The 23,963-nt window shown below is 36.5% G+C and overlaps 1 protein-coding gene across 2 annotated transcripts in view; it reads right to left on the bottom strand.

Moving 5' to 3' along the window:
* Positions 1–23,963, bottom strand: part of ft (cadherin-related tumor suppressor fat) — a 155,915-nt gene that overhangs the window by 31,896 nt on the left and 100,056 nt on the right. For both annotated transcript variants that reach the window (XM_069500366.1, XM_034971433.2), the window contains exon 2: positions 847–1,155. In XM_069500366.1, the coding sequence (XP_069356467.1) occupies positions 847–1,155 (309 nt within the window). The remainder of the gene's footprint in view (positions 1–846; positions 1,156–23,963) is intronic.

Here is a 23,963-nt window from a genome sequence, read left to right as displayed (position 1 = left end):
TTTTATCAGTAAACATACAAGACAAAAGGGTACCTAAAGATTTTTTGATGATAGTTTTATTATAAATTTGACATCTTTTAAATAACAATAGCGAGAAACAAACACACAAGTCATCTGATGTTAAGTGATCACCACCACCCATGAACATTTGTGATTTTCAGTACCTACTAAAGGAACTGCCAAAGCGTTTGCCGGCTTTTGAGGAATTTGTTTATCCGCCCCTTGAATAGCCTCCACATTGTAGTTTTGAGGGAACACAGAAGGTGGTTCCATAATTTGCAGGTATGTGGCAGAAAAAACCTGCACTTACAAAAGGTGGGAGAAAAACAGGAATTGGGGTGTTTGGGATAAAATAAAGCTGCGATCAGTCGACATAATTCTTGAGAACACTCCTCATTGAAGAGTCGATAGAACACACAAAGAGACCTAGCGTCTTTTTGGTGTTGTACCTTCCTAATAAGCAAGTCGATTTGAAGAATATAAGACGAACTAATCGCTTTTGTATTCGGTCAAATGGTAGGAGCTTGTTTATACTAGGATGCTCCGACCTAAATAAGTGTGAGCAGTACCTACTTTATATAGACGCTAACTTTGCAACAGGCAAGCTTTATGTAACAGGGACCTATCTATGCTTGCGCGCGAAGTACCTTTTCCCTCTGCCAGTTTTTTGCAGCTAGTTTAAATTTTTCTTCCAAGTGATCTTCTGATCACAGGACTGGACTTCAATATCTTGACACCGAGAATCCCAATGCTGTAGGATGGAGTAAAGGGTTGTTCTGGAAGAGAATAGGTACATAAAGGTGTTCAAGGCACCTAATTTTATACAAATAAGATGATTTAACTAACCTGAATAATAATTGTAACGTCTGTGTACTGCATTCCATCGTTGGCACGTATTACCACCTGGTATTCCGATATCGTTTCCCGGTCAAGTGGCTCTTTCAATGTCAACTGACCGCTTTGTCCATTCAACGAAAAAGGCATAGGCTCCTCTGTCTCTATGCAGTAGGTTATCGTTCCTATAATATCCGGATCCTCTGCAGTAATCGTAGCGATGAGTTGCCCTGGAGCCAAATCTTCTGATGCAAAATAAGCTGGCGGAATATTTTTGAACTCCGGTGGGCTGTCGTTTTTGTCTAGAATCACGACTTCGACCTGAAAAACAAACAATATTATGATGGTTAGTAAAATTTTTATATTTCAACAAATATAATGATTTGTCAAACTGCAAACAAGATATAAAGGCAAAACAATGGTAACTATTGCAACAATAACGTATTTAAGCCAGACATCGACTTTGGTAAAACAGTCTCGAGTTGGACGGCTGATGTTTTATTTATAACACCGGCAGAAAATCGGCCACTTTAACAAAGTATAAGAACACGAACAAAATTATTAATTCTAAAAATGCAGCCTGCGAGCGGTTGTCTCGACAAATGTGTCTTTACTGACTGACACCACGATAAAATATGCTTAGGGGTTCAAGTAACGGAGAAACACCAAAGTTTTGAATACCCATGATATTGTAATTGCAATTTTGAATAGCTGTTGCTTTTATTTCTACATATTTTCAATTGAACACATATGTAATCAGCTTCTACGGTGTTATGGTGTAGGTGTGTAGATTTAGGTGAATCTGGATTATTACTTATTTGTTTGTATCTTTTATACTTGTTTAAACATAATATAATTCATATCTTAATAATTACCTATCATACAAAACGTCAGACAATTGTAATAAGTTGACCTTAAGCGAAAGCATACCTACAGTTTCTTTCTTGATGAGATGTATTAGATAAGATGTATGAAGTCAGAGGCGAGCTTTACAAATGCAGCCGGTGGACGTTTACAAAAAGCCGTCCGAACATAACTCGACAAGTCAACAAAGGGACGGGGGAGCGAAAGACTTAAACCACCGTAGTTTCGTCATTCGAACATTGAAGCACGAAGAATTCGGGCCACAATCATCGGAGCCGTCACAGATAAGAAGAGGCCGATTGTCAAAAGTTCTCTGCCCTCGACGAGGAGAAGCTGCGCATTTGTTATGATGACTCAATCTTTTCTTTGTATTGTACGAGGGTGCCGTGTTAAGCGCTCGTAGAAAAACCTCTTCTAACTCCTACGATATTTTACGTAAGAGAAGCAGCAATTAACGCTGATTGCACGACCGTGTCAGTCAAGGAAATAAATTGAAATGTGTTAATAAAATTTATTGTTCAAGAAATAAGAAAGCTTGAGAGAATTTGAGACCGATTGTAAACATTAGGCGCTTTATTGGTATTACTGTATAAATTCTCAGCGCATGTATTAATTTGTGAACAGTAATAGAATACGGAAATGATGTTACACTAATTGTATTAACGAATCGTGTATTGTTAAGGGCGAGGGAACCTAAGGTTGAAAGGAATAATATAGAGGCAGCTAGAATGCGCTTGTAAAAAATAAAAGATTTATTACGAAAAAGCTCACATGTTGTTCGTCTTTTACTGATGGACCCCCTAGAGATCATGTTTGAAGTAATCGATTAAGGGAAGAGAAATGACAAGACTTCGATTTAGGTAGAACAACAATTAATCAAGTTTCGATAATTGATAGAGGTTCGCTACCAGATTAATACAAAATATCGTAAGTTTGTTGTATGCTCACGATTAAATAAATGATTGTTATATTCAAGGCTCATATAATTCGTATTCTAAAAACCTAAATGCGATCATAAAGCTAATGTTCACTGCAAAGATTGATCACAGTAAATTATTACCAGGTTCCAAAACAAACAATGAAAATGCACTCTAGAAATCAGTTACATTTTTATTTTGAGCTGAGAAGATGAACAACACGCAGGTCGATTTGAAATTGTCAGACACTGACTGTTTTTTTTACGTTGAAATTTTTATAAATAACTCCGAAAAGTTAGAGGTGCGTGCCCGGGATCGAACCCCGACCTCCGATTAGAAGGCGGACGTCCTACCCACTAGGTTAATAAGCAATGTTATTGTTTTGTGATATGAAATTGTATAACGCAATAGTACGAATTCCATTGGACTATAATAATCCTAGAAATTACAGGCTTTTTCGATGTTTAGATACCCAGGTACTTAATTTCAACCGACTTCTGTATCAAACTTTAAAAAAATTGCACTATCCTTAAAAAATGATAATTAATGATGTTCAACGTATTGTGAGTTCTTTAGCTTATTTCTTGTTACCGATCAAGCTGCTGGCGATCGCTTTGAAGTTAAAAAATGACCTTAAAATTTTGTCGTTTTGGCACAGCGCAATGTAAATTCACAACATCAATCATTCTACTCATTTACCTCCAAATTTTTGACGTCACGCCTTGATTGCCTCTCCCCATTTTTATATAATTTCACCTTGCACCTCTCTCAAAAGGGAATATATTTAGATACTATGGTGATCGTAAAGCAATTTATCATTTGCCAAAATTGATTGTGGTTTTGGATCACACGCGACTAATTTAGTACACTTTGTGCCCGAGTGTAATAAGAAATACCTCTCGAATGGATTAACAACTATACGGAAACTAATTTTTGGTATATTAATGCAGATATTTTCTCCACGATGAAATAATGTAACTCCATTTAAATATTAACTACTTATACGAATTTTGGAAACAGATGAAAATATTGCAGAAAAGAAATCAAGGTAAGTTAAGATAATCGCTGTAAAGGTTAGCCCCAGACTATACATATCTGTCGACAGGCAAAGGGCCGAGAGCAGGCTACAGATATGGTGGCATCGTTTAGGGCCTCTATGGTTAGAGCGCGTCGTGACCGCAGACCAACCGCTATACCCTCAGGACTAGCACAATTATGTTACCTTCTCAAAGTTTATAACGTACCAGACACTTCATTTATTTCTTCTAGTTCTGTCTTACTATGAAATTGCTAAAGAATCATATCTAAAGCGTCGTGTCGGGTCACTGTAGTCATCTTAGGAAGTATGTAAACTTTGAAACAGTCCATACTAATATTATGAATTAGCTAATGTACGCAATTTCGTCCGCGTGGAGTCATTTTTAAATCCCGTGGGAACTCTTTTATTTTCCGGGATGAAAAGCAGCCTATATCATTCTCCAGGTCTTTAACTACTTATAGGTGTCTATGCATCCGCTCACGAAATTTGGCACAAGATAGCTTGCATCCTATAAACGAGCATACCTAGGCTATTTTTTATCTCGAAAAGTTGGAGTTCGCACGAGATTTTTGAAAAAACCTAAACCCACGCGGGTGATTAAGTCGTGGCATCATCCAGTCTTTCATAAATTGACTCCTGACTGGTCATTTTGGTTTGTTCCCACAAGCTGGCATACTGACAGGTCAAGAATAGTGCTAAATTAATATTTACAGGATACTAGATTTATTTATAGTGCCGGAATCATGTGAGCCACTAGGAGTAGGTACCTCCTCTAAATTACGGTGGTCTAAATAAGAATATGTTATCTTTAATATTGTAATAATGACATTTTACTAAAATGCAAACCCGTTCTAGATAAAAAGTAATCTGCTATGTTACAGGCATTTTTGTAAAACTGCACCCTTTAATTTTACCTAAGTGCGTATCCGCGTGCAGCTCCTCGCATGCATTAGTATGCGGGCGCGGAGTCCGCCCACACAGTCTATCGATATCCCCACAAATATATGTAAAATATGCACAAAAGTCCCGGATAAAGTGCATCGATAAGAGGCGACGCAATTTGCATCGCCTTGAGCGCATTTATCGGTCGTTTGGTCCTATGTTTACCAAAAACTCGGGAACGCGACAGCACTTCGCAGATTGCTCGATAATTATGACAAGTTTTACTTACCTTTATACATATTATTAGTTGATATACCGTATCTAATACCTACTTGTCGATGTCGAAGGGAAGCCGTGATAGCCTAGTGGGTTGGGGATTCGATCCCAGACACAAATCTTTAACTTCTCAGAGTTATCTGTGTCTTAACTCTTAAGCGATTAAATATCACTTGCCCTAACACATTGCGCATCGTGATGAAACCTGCATGTCTGAGAGTTCTTCATAATGTTCTCCAAGGTGTGTGAAGTCCCGGATCATGGCGCGGTGGACTATGACCAAACCATGCTCATTCTGAGAAGAGATTCGTGATGGGTTGATCTTTTTTTTTATTCAGATACAAGTTAACCCTTGACTGCAATCTCATCTGGTGTTAAGCGATGATGAAGTCCAAGAACGTGGAAGGGGTATGGCAGTTTTATTAAACTCACACACACCCCTTTTGGTTTCTACACTACGATTATGACCTAACATTTGTAATATCTATATTTATTATGTATTGTTAATTATATTTTTTAAAGCACATGAAAGTAGAGATTCACAGAATACCGTCCGAATAAGAAAAGATAGATGGGCAAGTGAACGTTTATAAATTCGCAAAATTGCCCTTCCCATCATACTAATGTATTCAGACTTAATTCAGCCGGCCATCAAAATTGTGGCCCATATTACGATATTTATCTCAATACGTGTAATTTTATTACATTTTCCGTCTTCGAAACTGTCCTTCTTGTGGTATATGATTCAGAATATAATAATGTTTATCAGTGTGCATGTAAAGATCATGCCCTGAAGGTAGGCACGCAAGCACCCTCAATTTCTCCTAAATTCGCATCCCGGGGGCATTATCTTCGTATTACTGCTTGATCGATAGTATAATTTTGCTATAACAACAAGCATCGTATATTTTTCAGAATGCCCTAAATGTTTGTGATGTTTTAGGGAAGGTATCTTGCAATCTACCTTATAAATGCATCTTTAAATTTAACCCGTTATGTTGTTGAATAATGTCAGTTCAGTGGATAGCAGGAAGCTGTCTAATATCTCCCGTAAACAATATTCACAGTCCCGGCAAATAAATGAAGTACATGAACGAAACTCACGAGCACAGAATTTTTCACCGTCGCCCTTTGCATCGCGATCCTGCGCGGGCGCTGCGGCGACTACAAAGCGGTTCACGATTAACGATCAGAAACCAAATGAGAACATGTCATTTTTGTTTTAGGTTGTTTGTTATTTGATATCGATTAGTGAAAAAATATAATTACCTTTAAGTTCGTAGCAGTTGTTAGTACAGCAGGCGAACAATTTATAACAAGCGATTTATAAATGAAATTAAACTTAATTAAAAAGGTAATTTAAGGTTTAATTGGCATCAAAGTGATCGATCGATTACGAGTCAATCACGGTAAAATATTTTTAATTTAAGTATAAAGCGGACGGGTACCTATAGTACGCGACATGTCGAGATGGCAATCGGGTTATGAGCTGGGGGGACGACCCGCACACCCGCGCTATCCTGCACCGGGTTAGCGCGGGGGCTGTGCGGGTGTGCGTGGCGCCCCCACTCCGATTGCCATCTCAACCTATCGCGTACTAAACATATTGTGCAACGTGCATAATCATGAAATTGAACTTGTGTGCGTAAGTTGTGGGTGTTTTGTATTTAACAGACAAACATTGTGCCCCAAACTGCACTTGAACTGAATAGAATCTTTACCGTATTCTTAAATAGGTATTTACAGTTATCATTACTTGAATGAAATATTTGCAAAGGTAGTAGTTACATGAATACCTGCCTCCTAACTAACATTAATAATACCTGCCTAATAGGTACCTACGTTGTTTCAGCAATAAAGTACGTAGGTGTTCAGGTTATAAATTACGATACTCATAATGATAGTATTCTTCCACAAAGCCAAATCCATTGATGACTCATGTTTAGAGAATTATAATAATAAAATGTACCTCTCATCGGCTTATCTAGGAATATCGATTATTATTATAGAACGAAAAGCCCGAGTCATCACGAGCAAAACAATAGTAATAACAACAAAAGAATTACAATGTGCGCTGCCAAAACGGCACTATCGGACGCAGGTGATTCTAGCTCCGACCGATTTATCGGTGGGCGATTAACCGTTGAGATAATGGCCGACACCCCGCCCCGCGCACTGTCGCAACTCGCTCGCCGATTTCGGTCAGCCCGTCGGTCATCTCTAACGATGGAGCGATAATTAAGATCGGACGTCAGCATTATTTACGCCCGCAGCGTCCCGCCGACCCGACCGCGAGGCGGTCACGACTTTTTCCTTGTCAGGCAAGACTATTGTTGCTTCACTCGTGTCTGAGCTAGAGATTTCATATTTTTCAACCATTAAGAAGTAAAGCTAAGCTTTCAGTTTTCAGCTACGATGTCACGATCGCAATCATCTCTGATTGGTTAATGCTCGCTCACTATTGGCTACAATGCATTGTTGCAACAAGAATCGCACAAATTCAGCCAATCAGAATAATTGAGATTGTAATAATGATTGATGCAGGTTTTAGACAATCGCCCTACAGGCTACTAATTTATTTTCTATCGTGAGTGATTTCCATTATGTATACCTACAAGTTCCCGGCGGTTACCTACTCACGTGGTTAGTCGACAGGCAGCTAATGTAAAGAATTTTATATCACTAAAAAGAAATGAAATAAAATGTTCTAATCAAAAAGAGATTAGAAGTAGGTGCCTATGTCGAGAATTTATAAATAACGTTAGTGAATGGTGGCCCTTAATGAAAGTTTGCCATTGCAGCTTTCCCAACTTAGATAAAAGAAAAACTATTATTACTTCAACATCACAGCCTATCGGTGGTCTATACCTAGCACGGGTCTTCTCTCAGAATGGTTACGAAGGGTTTTGTGCTCGATTATTTTTTTCGACATTTTGCACGAAAAATCGTGGTTAAAGAATTTTGTGGTTAATAAATAAAAACATGTTTTAGAATATACAGGTAAAGCCCTTTCATACGATACCCCACTTAGTATAGTTATCTCACTTAAAAAATTGAAAATACTAATTATTTGTTCATAAACACATTTTTTTTGTGTGATGTAACCACTAATCCACGGTTTTCAGATTTATTCCTTTACTTGTGCTATAAGACCTGACTACCTGCCAAATTTCATTAATTCTAGGTCTACGGGCAGTACCCTATAGGTTTTCGTGACAGACACGACAGACAGACAACGAAGTGATCCTATAAGGATTGCTTTTTCCCTTTGAGGCACGGAACCCTAAAAAGTAGCCAATGTGTTAGTTCATGGTAAGTATAAGCTATCTCCATTCCAAATTTCAGCCAAATCGGTTCAGTCATTGTGGCACAAAGGAGCAACCAGCATACAAACCTTCACTTCTAATATTATTAGGATTGTTCATTTTGAGAATTTTATGTTATTAAGTAGCTATCAATTTTATAATGCCTTCAGCTTAAGCTATTATTATATAACGCTATGCACTTACAACAACTCCTCATTAAATTACTCAGTATTAAACATACGCCTGAAAGAAGTGAAAAATAAGTTAATAACTCTATCGCTGTACAGCGAGTTAAAAGCTCTAACAAATTCTAGTTTTTATGGTAATGGCCAAGCATTGGCTTATTGATTAGTCGGTTGACGCATTACAGATTCTCTATGGTTAGTTAAAATAATTATTATAAACACGAAACAAGTTTAATTTAATATTATTGCTTATTAAAAAGTTCTTAAGAAACGATAAAATATGATTAGCTGTGTGAGCATTATAGGTATGTATCTACTTATAATTCTGAATAGTAAGTATGGGAGCGGTGATAGCCTAGTGATAAAAACATTTTTGCCTCTTATTCAGGGGGTGTTCGATCCCGGGCACGCACCTCTAACTTTTCAGAGATATGTATGTGTGTTTTAAGCAATTAAATATCGCTTACTTTAACGATATAGGAAAACATCGTGATGTAACCTGCATGCCCGAGAGTTCGCAATAATGTTTTCAACGGCGTATGATGTCCGCACACCACCGTCGCTCGGTGCGCGAGTCTGACTCGCACTTGGCCGGTTTTTTTTTATTCCGGAAAATCGAAGAATTCCTGCGGGATTTATAAAAAACCGGTTAAGTGCGAGACAGACTCACACATGTAGAGTTCCGTACCTGCGTGCAAGATACTACTGTACCACTGTGTATTGTACAATTTACAAGGTGATCATTTTAAAATCTTTATTATTTGTTGTTATATCAGCAATAGAAATACAAACTATGTGAAAATTTCCAGTCTCTACCTATTACGGTTCATTATATACAGCCCGTTGATAGACAGACAGACAGCGGAGGCCTCGTCAGTACCCTTCGGATAAGGAACCCTAAAACCTATATATCCACGAGGTCGTAGTCGCGGGCATCATCTCGTTCTATATGAATCAGGCTTTTAATTGTTTCTTAGCCAGTATTCTAGCCACTGTTCTATGTCTATTCCCACGAATTGCATACATGTCCAGTAATAGATATGTATCTACGAGTAAATTGAATAATAAATACCTTTTTCGTAGTGGCCAGTATTGTGACAGCGTTGAAATTAATGCCGTATCTAAATGCTAACTACACTAGCGGCACGCTATGATGGCCGGTTTGACACATTACAATAGTGATGTGGAATGTCAATTTATTCTCGAACAAAAAACAATTAAGTTTTGTTTTTGTACCTGATTAAATAGGTTTAATAAAACAAAAATGTATATGTTTATTTAATTTATTTGAACGAACTGAATATTTGAACGAAAATGAATATACATACTTTATATGCACACAAGAAACATATGAATACAAAAGATACCGAAAAAGGTGCCACAAAAGGCCATAATTAATCAGATTCGTCCATACTACTATTTTCACTGTCGTCACTGCTATCATCACATACATTAATAATTATATGTTCGTTTTCTATAATATTATCTATTTTCACATCTCTTTCATAATCTTCCCTTATTAATTTAACAGTTCTATTCACAACCTTTTCCCAGTCTCCTTTAGTCACATGTTCACAAGCTTCTTCTAATAATTTTAGCATTTTTTTTGTGGTAAATGGGGGTTCTGTATTGTGTCTTGCAGCATATCCCTTAATTTGAGCCCACACCAACTCAATCGCATTATACTCACAATGGTAAGGCGGTAACCGTATAACTCTGTGCCCATGTTCTAATGCTATTTCGTCAATGACGTATCGGATCTTGGTTGGTTTGTTTTCTTTTAAAAGACGTACTAATTCCGCTTTTAACATATTCATGTTTGCATCTACGCCATTTTTACGAAGCCATGCGACGATATCAGCTTTCTTTTGGGATTGGGCAGGTGGCTTGTCAATTTGCATCGAGTGGTATGGGGCGTTGTCCATAATTATAATAGATGGTTCAGGGAGGCTACACAACATTGAGGTAAACCATTCAGTAAACTTTTCTCCATTCATGTCTTCATGATAGTCTCCAGTGGTTTTTGACGCAAAAGCCATGAGAGAACCTTCGACAAACCCGTTGATGGTTCCGGCGTGACAAATTATAAGTCGCGATCCTTTTCCTACAGGAACTTTGGAAGTAGATGCTGCTGTGTCATCGTTCCAAGAACGGCCTACAGTATGGTTAGCATTAAGCCATGTTTCATCCAAGAACACAACATTTTGCCAATTTTTGATTTCTTTCACTTGCCGTAAAAAAGTATACCTTGCCATCGCTATATCAAATCTTTCCATCAATATTTTGCGTTTGTTACATTTTTTGTATCGAAATCCAATGGTCTTCAAAATCTTCGTTAAAGAACTTTCCCCACCGAAGAATAATCCAGCTTCCTTCAGTGAATGCACCAACTTTTTTCTTGTTGGATACTCCTTCTGTAAATAGTAGCCGTAAACATGTCTTCGGATAGCATCGGCATCAAAGCTATCGATGCCTACGACTGGTTTTGCTCGTTTTCTCTTTTTTGGTGTGTGAAGTTTATTTTCTTCTGTGCCAGTCTCGCCATATTTTTTTTTAGTTATCCGTCTAACAGTTCGTTGTCCAATATTAAGCGCATCAGCTACGCGTTCAACCACTGACGTTATAGGTAAAATTGGCCCTCCATTTTGAGCTTCACGATCGAAATAGTTACGAAGGCGTATTAGGAACTCACGTGTCTGACTATTTAGAACAGTTCTCTGCGTACGTTCGGTCATATCGACGAAATCCACAACAAAGGGCTTGAACAGAGTCCAAATTAACGAGCAAGGGTCAACAGTAATGCAGTATCAATATTTGAAATCCAAAGCCAGGTCAAAACTATATCACAATCGCATTGCACTGACAGTTTATACTTTTCGAAGCAACGTCAATTCGAAACTGCTTTGTTTTGCATTGAGCATTGACGCGAGTTTGCCGGAGGTAGTAGTTGTGCTAGCCAGCGATCCTATGTGACGATCGTATTAGATTCCATTTTTAAAAATTTATTGATATTTTTTTGCGATTTCAGAGGTTTGTCCACATAGTGAAAATTGTTCATATTCACAAGTACATTCACCCCTTAAATGGTGCAAACTGATTTTTCTACACTTGTATACATTTAAGAAATCAATTTAATAAATAAATTTTGAGTCCTAAACCTAAAACTACATTCGATAAAATTTATGAATCTCTGCACATCACTTCTTGAGCTTGAGGAACTTCATGAGCGGACAAACGTCAAACCGGCCATCATAGCGTGCCGCTAGTTTAGTTTCAGGTTATTACTCATTCAAGCTTTAGTTATTGCTCTTTGTTAGAGCTCGAAGACTACAGTCCAAACCCATTACATAAGGCTATTGGCGCCTTAATCGAAGCCGATTGTCCGAAGGAGGTAGTCTGTTTCTAAGCAAGATTTTCTAAGCCGTGATAGCTTAGTGGTTAAGACGTCCGCCTCATTCCGGGAGGCCGCGATTCAATCCCGGGCACGCACTTCTAAAATTTTTAGAGTTATGTGCGTTTTAAGTAGGTAATTAAACTTGCTGAGGAATTCTGCATAGTTTTCTGAGAGTTTTCCATAATGTTTTCAAATGTGTGTGAAGTCTGCCAATCCGCACTTGGCGAGCGTGGTGGACTATGGCCTAGCATCCTACTTAACATATAACAGCTTTTACTTTGTTAAATGCTTTAAAATTTTCAAAAGCACCAAAGCTATCAATATTGGTTGTTCTGGACAGTTGTTAATGGAACCAACATGGGATATAAAAAACCTTATCAGCCGACAATGCAAACCCATTAGTTGATTGAATAGGTATTTCTTACTAAATCAATTTATATCTAACTCGTTTGTCATTTTAATATAAGAGCTTGGCAGTTTGTTTTTTACATAAAAATGTACCAAGTGAAATTGCTTTTCGTTGAATTTAAATGAATCTGAATTACAAATTTAAATAAAAAGACGTTAAGTACTAGGTAAGGAATAGATATATATAACATTATTTAAAAAAAATCTGCAAGTAAAGTTAATAAACCTACGTGAAGTATATATGATGTAATTTATCTACGTGACGTAATTTAAATTTATTTATATTTAGCTCAGTAAAACTTAATTAATAACCGATTAGTCAGGCAGGTAACAAAATTATCAATGCTTATGTTGTATATTTTTATTGGTATTGCAAATATTTTCATGCATCTACTTATTGATAGTAGACGAAATGACACACCATATATATGTATACCTTCCGTGGTTTTATATGTGTCACAAAGTAGACTTGTAAAACATTCTTTATGATGATAATTTTTTTAAAACATGGGTTATCTAGCTATGTAGTACCTACCTACTAAAATATTATATTGTATGCATACCTATCCTGATAGCAGAATCCTGATCCTGATCCTGAGAAGGAGTGATAGCCTAGTGGCTAGGACGTCCGCATTCTAATCGGAGGTCGGGGGTTCCATCCCGGGCACGCACCTCTAACTTTTCGGAATTATGTGCGTTTTAATTAATTAAATATCACTTGCTTTAACGGTGTAGGAAAACATCGTGAGGAAACCTGCATGCCTGAGAGTTCTCCATAATGTTCTCAAAGGTGTTTGAAGTCTACCAATCCGCACATGGCCAGCGTGGTAGACTATGGCCAAAACTCTTCTCACTCTGAGAGGAGACCCGTGCTCTGTAGTGAGCCGGTGATGGGTTGATCATGATGATGATGATACCTATCCTTATTTATTTTTTTCAAATTTTTATGCTCAATCTAACACTTTTTGTTCACACTGCTAATTTTAGAGATTTTTATGGTTTCGTTAAAATTCTCTGAGCAAAGTAGAATGTTATCGTTAGTGAAGCAGACAATGGGAGCGAGATCGTTGTCGCGGCCACGATGGCTGTTACACCGGGTTCGATTCTCGTTCGACGAAAATCAGGTTAACGAACGGACCTATAGGTACCTATAGATAAAGTGATTGCAGTTGCATCTTTTCTTTGTAAAATTATTTTTAATATAACAGTTTATCTATACTGATAAATAAAATTGAAGTTTCTGTCTGTTCGAATTTAGAAATAACTAACTCATATTAAACTGATATGGTTATTTGAACTGTACCATAACTGAATCACATGTTTTTAAAATTTTTGTCTGTCTGTCTGCCTCTCTGTTGAACGGGCTAATCGTCGGAACGGCTGAACCTATTTTGACCGGACTTTCACAGACAAGTAGAGGATTAACCAAGGAGTAACAAAGGCTAATTTTTAACTGACTTTTAAAAAAGGAGAAATTTTGTATTTCTATCAATGTACACCGAAATCTCCGAGATTTCTGAACTGATTAGCGTAATTTTTTTTAATCGATAGAGAAACTTTGCGACTTCGTCCCATAAGAAATTTGGATTTGAACTCCTCAATCCTGATGCTGCAGGGGACCTGACCATCAGAATTGATGGGATGGGATTTAGAAACTGTCGGGTATAAATTGATATTAGAGGTACCTACCAGGTAAAGACTTTATCATTGAAATCGAGGACCCTACTCGTCAACCCTGTTGATGTAAGAATTTACAAGGAAGGAAGAAGAAGGAAGCATTCCTGAAACGTGGTGATCCCACGGGATTTTTAAAGAATGCCGAAGCCATTTTTACATGTACTTACGAAATTTCGTAAAAATGTACCTTGCATCCCGGGGACGGGCTACTGCGGATAGGCTACTTATCGTCCTGGGAAATCCAAAGTTCCTATGGGATTTTTAAAAACCTAAGTTAACGCGGGCAAAGCCGTGGGCAAGTAGCTAGTCTTTAATTAACCTTAAGACCAAGGCTTACTCGCAATTGAAAGATGAGATTTTTTTCTTTTCTACTGGTTTAGTTAAAATTTCATTGTTTTAAAGCTAAAATGACACAATCCATGAATAATATGTCCTTAAACACTCACAGACATGCCGACCAAAAACTTTTTAAAACGGTTTTAACGTTGGAATTAAAAGCAATCAAAAGAAATACCTTGTTTAACGAGCGAATCATATGAAAAATTGCTCTCAATGCAGCTAATGAATTGAGCGTGCATATCCGAGCTTAATTATCTTACTCTAAACTTAATCGAAAAAGTAAAAATTTATGAGACATCACCGCTGGAATAATTCATACACTTGTTGCAAGTGCCCAATATACACAATAAATTAAATTAATTCAAACTGAATGGTGGATATTAAAAAAAACCGGCCAAATGCAAGTCAGCCTCGGCCGTAGCTTAAAAAGCATAATATAAGTAAATAGTTATTTGGTCAGATTTATTCATTTATTTATTCCGATAGAAGTTAGCCCTTAACTGCAATCTCACCTGGTGGTAAGTGTTGATGCAGTCTAAGATGGAAGCGGGCTAACCTGGAAGGGGTATTGCAGTTTTTATTAAGCCCATGCCCCTTTGGTTTGTACACGGCATCGTACCGGAACGCTAAAATCGTTTGGCGGCACGGCTTTGCCGTTAGCTTATCGCTGCGACAGGGAGGACGCAAAACAAATCCCATTTATTTGTGACCCAAAAAAAATGAGTTAATTATTTGTAATGTTTAAATATTACTGATTTTATTTTCCTGTAAAGTTATACCTACAAACTTTAGTCAACTCTACTGATTCTCAGATTTTTCGCTTTGCAATATATTTTGTAGACAGGTTAGGGGGAACGGTATTTGTTTGACTTTTTCATTGGAACTCGAAAACTAAGAGGCTCAAAAATAAATAAAAGTAACTGAAATGAGCAGGTGTGGCGGACGGATGGACGTAGTTGTACTTTCCTTATTTTCTACAATTTCGTTACTTCCTTACAATTCCTTCCTTCCTTCTTCTTATTTAACAAGTTTTTCTCTTCTTCTTTCCTTTCTTTGGAAACAGTTTCTTTTTTACAATTTTGGTACGGAACCCTAAAAACAACTACCAACGACCATAGTTACATTGCCGCATTCATAGATATAAATGTATTAACTTCATTAAATTTTATATCGATAGCCGCATTTTTTAAGCTATAGAATCCAAAGCATGTTTTAGCAACCATTTGCAATAATAAAGCAAATAGTGAATGTTGAGCAGTCTATCTAGTATCTAGTTCTATCGTGTGTGACAAACTTTATTAAAAACCTATTTTAATGCTACTTTAACTATAAGAGAAGATTGAATTATCATACCATCGGCAGCATATAAAATTATAATAACTTTATGACAACAGTAAGTAACTACTAATATAAACTATAAGATTATGCGCACTATCTTTTATAACTAGGCCAATCAAGTCTACAATTGAAAGATTTTATTACCCTACTCCAATAGTCTGAACAGGACTTAATTCTGCGTATTATGTTACCTAAGGGCTTAAGCCAGTTCATTAAGGATCGTTCAATCATTTGTTAGGGGAAGGTAAAGAATTTGCTCAAGCCTTTTATTATTTTTTCTTCGACAATCCTTTGTGCGTGTGCACAAAACGCGAATGGCTCCTACCTATGTATGATTATTCATACCAATAAGCCTTCACGTTTCTGGTAGGTATGAGGCTTTTTGATGTTCCTCTTCGTTCTAGTATACTTCTCGTTGTTTATTTCTAAACAGCCTTGTTCGTGTTATCCGTAGCGTGATCTGCGTACCTATCTTCAAAAACCGTTACCTGCCTATACAAGTAAAAATTATTTGGAGTTGACAAGATGAGGCTCAAGGTTTTCAAATATCCCGTGGGAACTCCTTGATTTTCCGGGATAAATTTTTTTAAAATATAAAAGGATGAAGATTAGGTGTAGGTATTGTCCTTCTCCGGAATGCAAGCTGTTTCTGTACCGTGAAAAAGTGACGGATAGACATACACTTTTGCATTTACAATGTTAGTATGGACATGTTATAGGTATACTTATAATATCATATATTGAAGTTTTCTAAACGCTATCATGCATAATAATTAGTGTCGTGTTTGCCTGTGGTCACATTAACGAAATTATTATATTTAATGGAGCAATATTAGTTAATGGTATTTCATGATCATGAACAACCCATCGCCGGCTCACTACAGAGCACGGGTCTCCTCTCAGAGTGAGAAAGGGTTTGGCCGTAGTCTACCACGCTGGCCATGCGCTGATTAGTAGTATTTAATTGAATTGTATTTATATCATTATTAATGCTCAATAAAGAATAAGTATCTCTTTGTTGGTAAGCACTTAAAATTCATCTTTTTTTAAATAACGCCAGATAATCCTCCAATGAAACAATTATTTAATTCAAATGTTATCTACATTATTAATGAAGTTTTGGTGTTTAATTGCTTCAAATTACAATTCAGTAGGAACATTCTATCTCCGTTATCAATGATTTACTTGCAAATTAGCTAATTGGGTTGACAAACTGCCTTCTTAATAGGTTTTAAGTATGTGCAACTTTTTACAGCTAGTTAGTGTTAAGTAAGTATTCGCAATATTTTTAAATAACTACTCGTTTTATAGTTATTTTTTTCATTTTTCTTTTTATGAATCATCTACATGTAAAACGTCCACAACTTTGACCATTATCCTTATCTAAAATCAATTAACTTGTCTCCATCTTATTATTACTTAGGTACCTACCCATTTATAAATAAAACAAGTCATGCACATCAGTTAAAGAAATTGTAGGGTTCTGTATATTATGTTAACATCATATTATTATTATAATATTCGTAACAGATCATGTGATGTCCGCGACTTCTTCCGCGTGGATATATAGAGGTGTTTTTAGTCCCATGCGGCGATGCCGTGATACTGTTATAGTTCTTGCATTTTAACTTTTGTTCTTGTGTTTAACTCGTATAGGCATAAGTAAGGTAAAGTAAATGTGTGTGTCTGCGAGCACTTGCTCGTGACTGATTAGTCCGACAGGTATGGCAGGACACTTACGCAATGTCCACGTATACGACCTAACCACAAAAAAAGTTCTCGCGCTTTCTTGAATTGCAAAAACTGTACCGATTGCGATTGCCGGTATGCTGGTTATAGGTTAAATAAATCATGTCATGGTAGCCTGGAAGGGGTTCCAGGTTAGCCCACCCACAAGGCCTAACGCTGTTTGAAGTAAAATAAAATCGACGATCGACGGAACTCTAAAAAGTAAACACAGTGTGAACGTCCTTACCTTAGGGTTGAATAAATACATTTTTACACAAATTTTCGCACGCAGCAAGTTAGCATGAAAGCTTCATGCGTCAGTAACTATGAATTTATTACCTTACCGCGGCCATTTATACATTATCCGTGTTATTTTATGATATTTAAGTATCTACTTTATGCGCCATTTGAATAAGTGAGTATTTATCGACGTGTTCTTGCGATAAAAATAAGAAGGCACTCTAAAGTCCGCTATTTATATTTTTTTTACAATTTTACAGCCCCAGAAGTGAATTAGGAAGGGATCTGAGAAATGACAATGATTTAATATCTATATACCTACATAAAATTTAAAGCCCTGACTGACTGACTGAAAAGGCTGGTCCTAGAGACGTGAAATGTGGAGGGTATGTTCTTTGTAAAGAGTGGGTGTCCACTAAGAAAGGATTTTTCGAAATTCTACCCCTAAGTGGGTTAAATGAGGGTTTAAAATTTATGTAGTCCACGCGGACGAAGTCGCGAGCATAAGATAGTCATACATAAATATCTATAAAATCATATTTATAAAAATACGATCATCATAAGTATCCATGTGCGATTTCATACCCGTGTTAAACATACCTACAGGCTACCTATAATCTATCAATAAATTAAATTCTCATTAATATTGCAGTAAAAATTAAAATGGCTTGCCAAGAAAGTCTATGTCAAATAGTAAAATGCCCGATATGTAGAATTTAATTAAACGTTGACTAATTAACAAGTTGCGTGCGCAATGCTTCTTTAACATACCCTTTAAAGCTATCTAAGAATTATCTGTGCCGTACATCATTCAGTTACATAAAATAAAGAGGTTTAGATAAGCAAAAGTAGATCTTAAGTCAGCGAATGTAGCGTCATAATCACGTAACTTACGATGTTACGGTATTGTGTGAGAGACAACTTCAGTGGGACAAAAACTGACCATGCGTTAGGTCTAGTGTCTTATTATAGAACCTGAACTTCATTTATTAATTAGCTGTTCTTGTAGTATGGCCTGCTTCTATTATGTTTACGGCTAATTTATTTGCATGCATTAAATTTTCTTCTTGTGTTATTATTTTAAGGGTTCCATACCTCAAAAAGAAAAAAGGAGCATTATAGGATCTCTGTCTCGTTTCAACTCTAAGTGTAAAGTCAAATACGATCTATAGATTTCGCCTTTAGTAGACAAATGTGTAAGCTAGACTTTATCCATGCCATCGTTCAAACAGTGTGACGGCAACATGGATTCATTAGCGTTATCAGAGACGATTCGCGATATTGTATACAAACATTATCTCTCTGAGCTCCTAGCCCCTGTGTTTTCCATTCAGATGTGTTAACCTGACTCCTACGTAAGGCGACTTAAATGCTCGTAGACATTTTATCAGAGACTTTAAAGAATCTAGAAGTTGGTACCATCACATATTACAATAACTTTACTAATCAATGATAAATGTCTGATCTTCATCATCATCATCAACGAGGGTTCAAAAAAATACATGTAAAAACTATGCGTTTCTGTTTAACAGGTTAAAAATTCGTGCGCGGGATTGAATCCCGGACACCTCGAACAAAAGCACGACTCGTAACCACTAGGCTATCACGGAGTCCTAGTATCAGATATATGTCAGATTTGCAGCTAGCGTGGCCCCCTCAGTCCCTTCTTCCTTCTACACTTCACGTTGTTTGTCAAATACTCACGTACAAATACATTTTGACAAACAAAAAAAAAGTGGCCACGGTGATAAGGACAAAACATAATCATTTTGTCACTTTCTAATAATAATAAATAATAATAAATAAATCTTTATTTTCAGATATAAATCCAGCAAGTTATACATTATACATTATAATAAAATACCTACTAAATAAAGAAATTAATATAAATTAAAATTAAAATTAAAATAACTAAAATATTGTTTGATGTTCAAGAAGTAGAAGTAAAATCTTACTTCTACTTCTTATTCGCTAATAAGAGCTTAAATGCATTTAGCTATCTCGCTCTAACAGTAAGTGTCACAATAGGGCTACTTCTAATAGTCCTTGTTCTGAGCCTAGTATTAATGAGTAAGGCCCTACGCAGATGACAGACTCTTGTCCGCGGATGTCAAAAATTAATCACTTCAAAACTGCATCGCATAACGCACACGATGGACTGATAGAATGGCGAAAACCCGTAATAATTACGACGGACTTTTGTCCTCCGCGGACAATATAGTCTGTCGTCTGCGCAGGCTCTATTGGACAATAATTTGGGTAGATGTACAGCAGGGTAGATGTATAAGCAATCTTCTCGTAGCATCATAAACGGTTCGATTGGACAATGTTACGCAACAGTACTTTTTGTGGGTGTGAAAGGAATTTGACAGCATGTGACGAACAGGTTAATACGGTACCTAATAGTGCATTCCCATATTCCCATACAGTGAGCGGAGGCGTTCATAGTTAGGCCCGTTTTGATACAGCGTTGTTGTCATTTATTTATTGCTAATTAGATCAATATACACCAATATACGTAACTTCTAATAGGGTATTTTACCTTTTTTGAAAAGTATCTTAATTTGATCCTAAAGTGATAATAAACTACCAAAAAAATTACAAAAAATTTGTTCAATCGATAAGTGTAATAAAAATGCATTTAAAAACCGCCGCGAAAACGCTACCCGCCATCTTTTTACGTTCATGAGCTGATGACGTCACGCGGACACACTACGGTAGGTATCATGCGTTTTGGATATTTTTGTAGAACAGTTCAAAAATTAAATCCTTAAAATCAATTAGGTATAAAATTCATTAGATAATTTTATAAACGAAAACTAACATTTTTCGATTGCTTATTGCTAAAACTGTCTTGTTTATACATTTTTAGATTTTTTCTCGCTTGGTCTAACTCTAAAGTAACGTATTAATTGCGTTGCTGTGACTCGATATTGTGTGTGTTGGGAGTGGAGTGTTCAATGGCGGCATCAAGCTTCTGAAATGCAACTATCGGCGATCGCTGATGCTAAAAATATCGTGTGTGCTATGGCCCACAACACTCACTGCAGTCGCAATATTGCTAATCGCCGATACTAAAAGTAAGTATTGTGTGTGCTTGGCCCATAGACATGTAGATTTGTTGTCAATTGTCACCTCTAAACTGTTACGGTTTACACGTATTCGTACGATAGCATTTCCAATTACCTTTGTAAACTCTATGCTAGGATTGATTGATTGACTACTGTACAGTTTCTGCAGCAGTATTCTTCTGTGTATTTCTTAAACAGTACCTACTACTTAATTTTGGAAAGCAAGAAATTTTGAACCCGACAAATAAATACATTGACTTTTATTTCTTCTTCTTTTAACTCATAATAGATAACGAATTATGTACCTACATTGTTTTAGTATCGGGCCCCTTATTCATCAATCAAAGAAAAATTGTACCTATTCATTAGGTACTTCAAGCACTATTACAGGTACCTACGGACCTACCTACATAATATTTAATCAATCTGTGATACCTGTTTTCGGGTTAGAATTTCTAGCACATAACACTACAGTATAAGAAGAGTAACAGTAGTCCAACGCCTTTGATCTCGTGGTAAATGCCGACAAGCGTTACGACAACGTCTAGGGTTGTCACAAGTAAACAATATATTCTTATTTTGTTTATTTCAGATCAATATTGATACAGACAGACAAACATAAAAAATAAAGAATGTACACAAACATCCTATTACAATTTATTATATTTGAATATAATATCTGAAATTAAAGGGTGCTGCTGTCACTTGTGTTCGTGGTGTCTATGTGACCACGTGATCAGATTTTTGAAAGATCATATCTCCAACGTCTTCCACTCTGTAAGTTAAGAGAAAGGAGGTTCTAATTCAGTTGGAAGATTTGACCTAAGCAAGCCTTGCAAACCATACAAACATTGCAAGTTAAATAAAGCCTGTAAAAAAACAAATCCACGCGGACAAAGTCGCAGGCATCATCTAGTATAGTACCATCAATAGTTAATGTGTAGGTACTTCAATGCAATAAAAATAATGACGACGACAACCCTTCAATTTATGTCCCGGCATTACTATATGCATAAAAATAAATAGAAATCTGTTTAAGAATGTACAAGTAAAGAAAGCCCTTTCATGTGATGTGATACCCTTTTTGGTATCGTTATCTTGAAAATTGAAAATACTAATTATTGTTCATAAACACATTTTAATTTTTTATATTTTATATAACCACAAATTCACGGTTTTCAGATTTATTCCTTTACTTGTGCTATAAGACCTACCTGCCAAATTTCATGATTCTAGGTCAACCGGAAGTACCCTATAGGTTTTCCTGACAGAAACGGCAGACGGGCAGACTAGAGACAGACAACAAACTGATCCTATAAGAGATCCTTTTTCCTTTTGAGTTACGGTACTCTAAAAAATCACAAGAAGCGGTAGTGATTTCAATATTATAATCATGATGCAATGACCGCAGAAGAAGCCTCAATCATCGTGGTTATATTCATTCATCTATTCCTATCAACATCAAACATTTAACACAAAAAGACCCATAAGTAAACATTCAAGAACACTTACAACATAATACTTGATTATGTTTTTGTTAGCACTGTACGCAGACTAATCACACAATAAGGTCAAAATGTGGTACCAGCTGTAATTAAATACAATTCGAAGGGACATGAACACATCTCGCGCTGTTGCTTGCACCCTTTGCAAAGCGACGCGGCGCGTAAAACTGTCCTGATAACGATCAATCGCTAAGATTGCAATCGCGACCAGTAGGATTAGTACAAGTTTGCACATCTGTACTACGTTGATAGATTTCGAGTCGAATCACTAATACCTCAAGCCTTTCGTCCATACATTTATGACTAGCGCCTTAATTGGAGGCTTTGCGAAATAAAATCGGTGCCTTGCACTGAATAAACTACTTTAACCTTCACTTACTACGAGTTTAGGTCTATTTTCCTTTAACATTGTAGTGTTTTAAACTTGTTTGGAACCTCGTAGCTTTAGTTTTAAGTTTATGTAATTAATTATTATCACCATTACATCAATTTTCATACCAATTTAATAATAACAATTGATAATCAAAAAGTACCATTATATTAACAATGGTACAACACACTGCAACGAAGCAACGGATCGGCGTGATTTTTTACATGGATATAGATAAGGACCAACTTTTTATCCCAGAAAATCAAACAGCTCCCACGAGATTTTAAAATATAAATCCACGCAGACGAAGTCACGGGTATCAGCAAGTTTTGAATAAATGGTTTTGGAATTTTTGACTTTGACGCCGTTGTCCAGATGTGCAAACTCGTACTAAGGGTAAGGATCGAGTCCGTTCAAGAGACGCTTGGCCGACATTCCGGCACCTCTCTATCCAGTATCCAGCTATTAATGAAACATGGTCTTAATGAACGAGACGTAAAATTATACGGATGGTAATTTTCAATGCAAGATACCTTTTATATTCACACATTAATGACTTTGTTTTGACGCGTTTTATAATCTTTTTCGATAACAAACACGATTCGCTCATTAATATCAGGAATTTTATTTCTGCCTAAATATTTTTCAGTTGCTATAAAAAAATGATGACTCAATTAGTGATCTTGGTAGAGAGACTCATAATAATCATAATAATTATTATTCATGTAGAATGCAAGTATAGTATGTCATTTTGGCTTTGTAGAGCGTTGTCACTCATACCTATATTATGACGTTTTGTCGGCGTCAACGACAGAGACAATGCTCTACAAATCTCCTTCTAAAAATCTACAGGAGACATAACTCTAATAGGTTAAAACTAGCTTATGCTCGCGACTTCATCCGCGTGTACTTCACGAATTTCAAAACCCCTATTGCACCCCCTTAGGGGTAGAATTTTCTAAAATCCTTTTTATCGAATGCCTACCTGATAATAGCTATCTGCATGCCAAATTTCAGCCCGATCCGTCCAGTAGTTTGACCTGTGATAGATCAGTCAGTCAGATATTATGGCACACACACACACACAACTTTGTTTATTTATTATTAGCTCAACGGGTAAAGAGTGGACTGAAAACCGAAAGGTAGACTGTTCAAACCCCGCCCGTTGCACTATTGTCGTACCTACTCCTAGCACAAGCTTGACGCTAGTTGGAGAGGAAAGGGGAATATTAGTCCATTCAACAATGGCTATATTCTTTTAAAAAAAAATATTGCATGTACCAATTTGCATAAAATGATAATTAGTAGACGTAACAGTCAAGGTATAACATCAACTGACACACATGACATCAACAAAGTTTTATACTATGTCGATGTCATAGCATTTATACTAGAATGTCGCTTCCCGCCGTCTGTCCCTTTAGATCTTTTAAACTTCACAACAAATTTTAATGCAATTTTCATCAATAAATAGAGTAATGAGATCAAGGTATATCCGTATACTTTTATACTGTTTTGTGTTAATTTGTTAAACTACTGACTGAGAGCTTTCATAGAAAATTCTGTCTTATTCTTTTGAAATATGACAAAA

This window comes from Maniola hyperantus, chromosome 8 (genome assembly GCF_902806685.2).
Source record: "Maniola hyperantus chromosome 8, iAphHyp1.2, whole genome shotgun sequence".
Lineage (NCBI taxonomy): Eukaryota > Metazoa > Arthropoda > Insecta > Lepidoptera > Nymphalidae > Maniola > Maniola hyperantus.
This window is presented reverse-complemented; position numbering and strand designations above follow the sequence as displayed.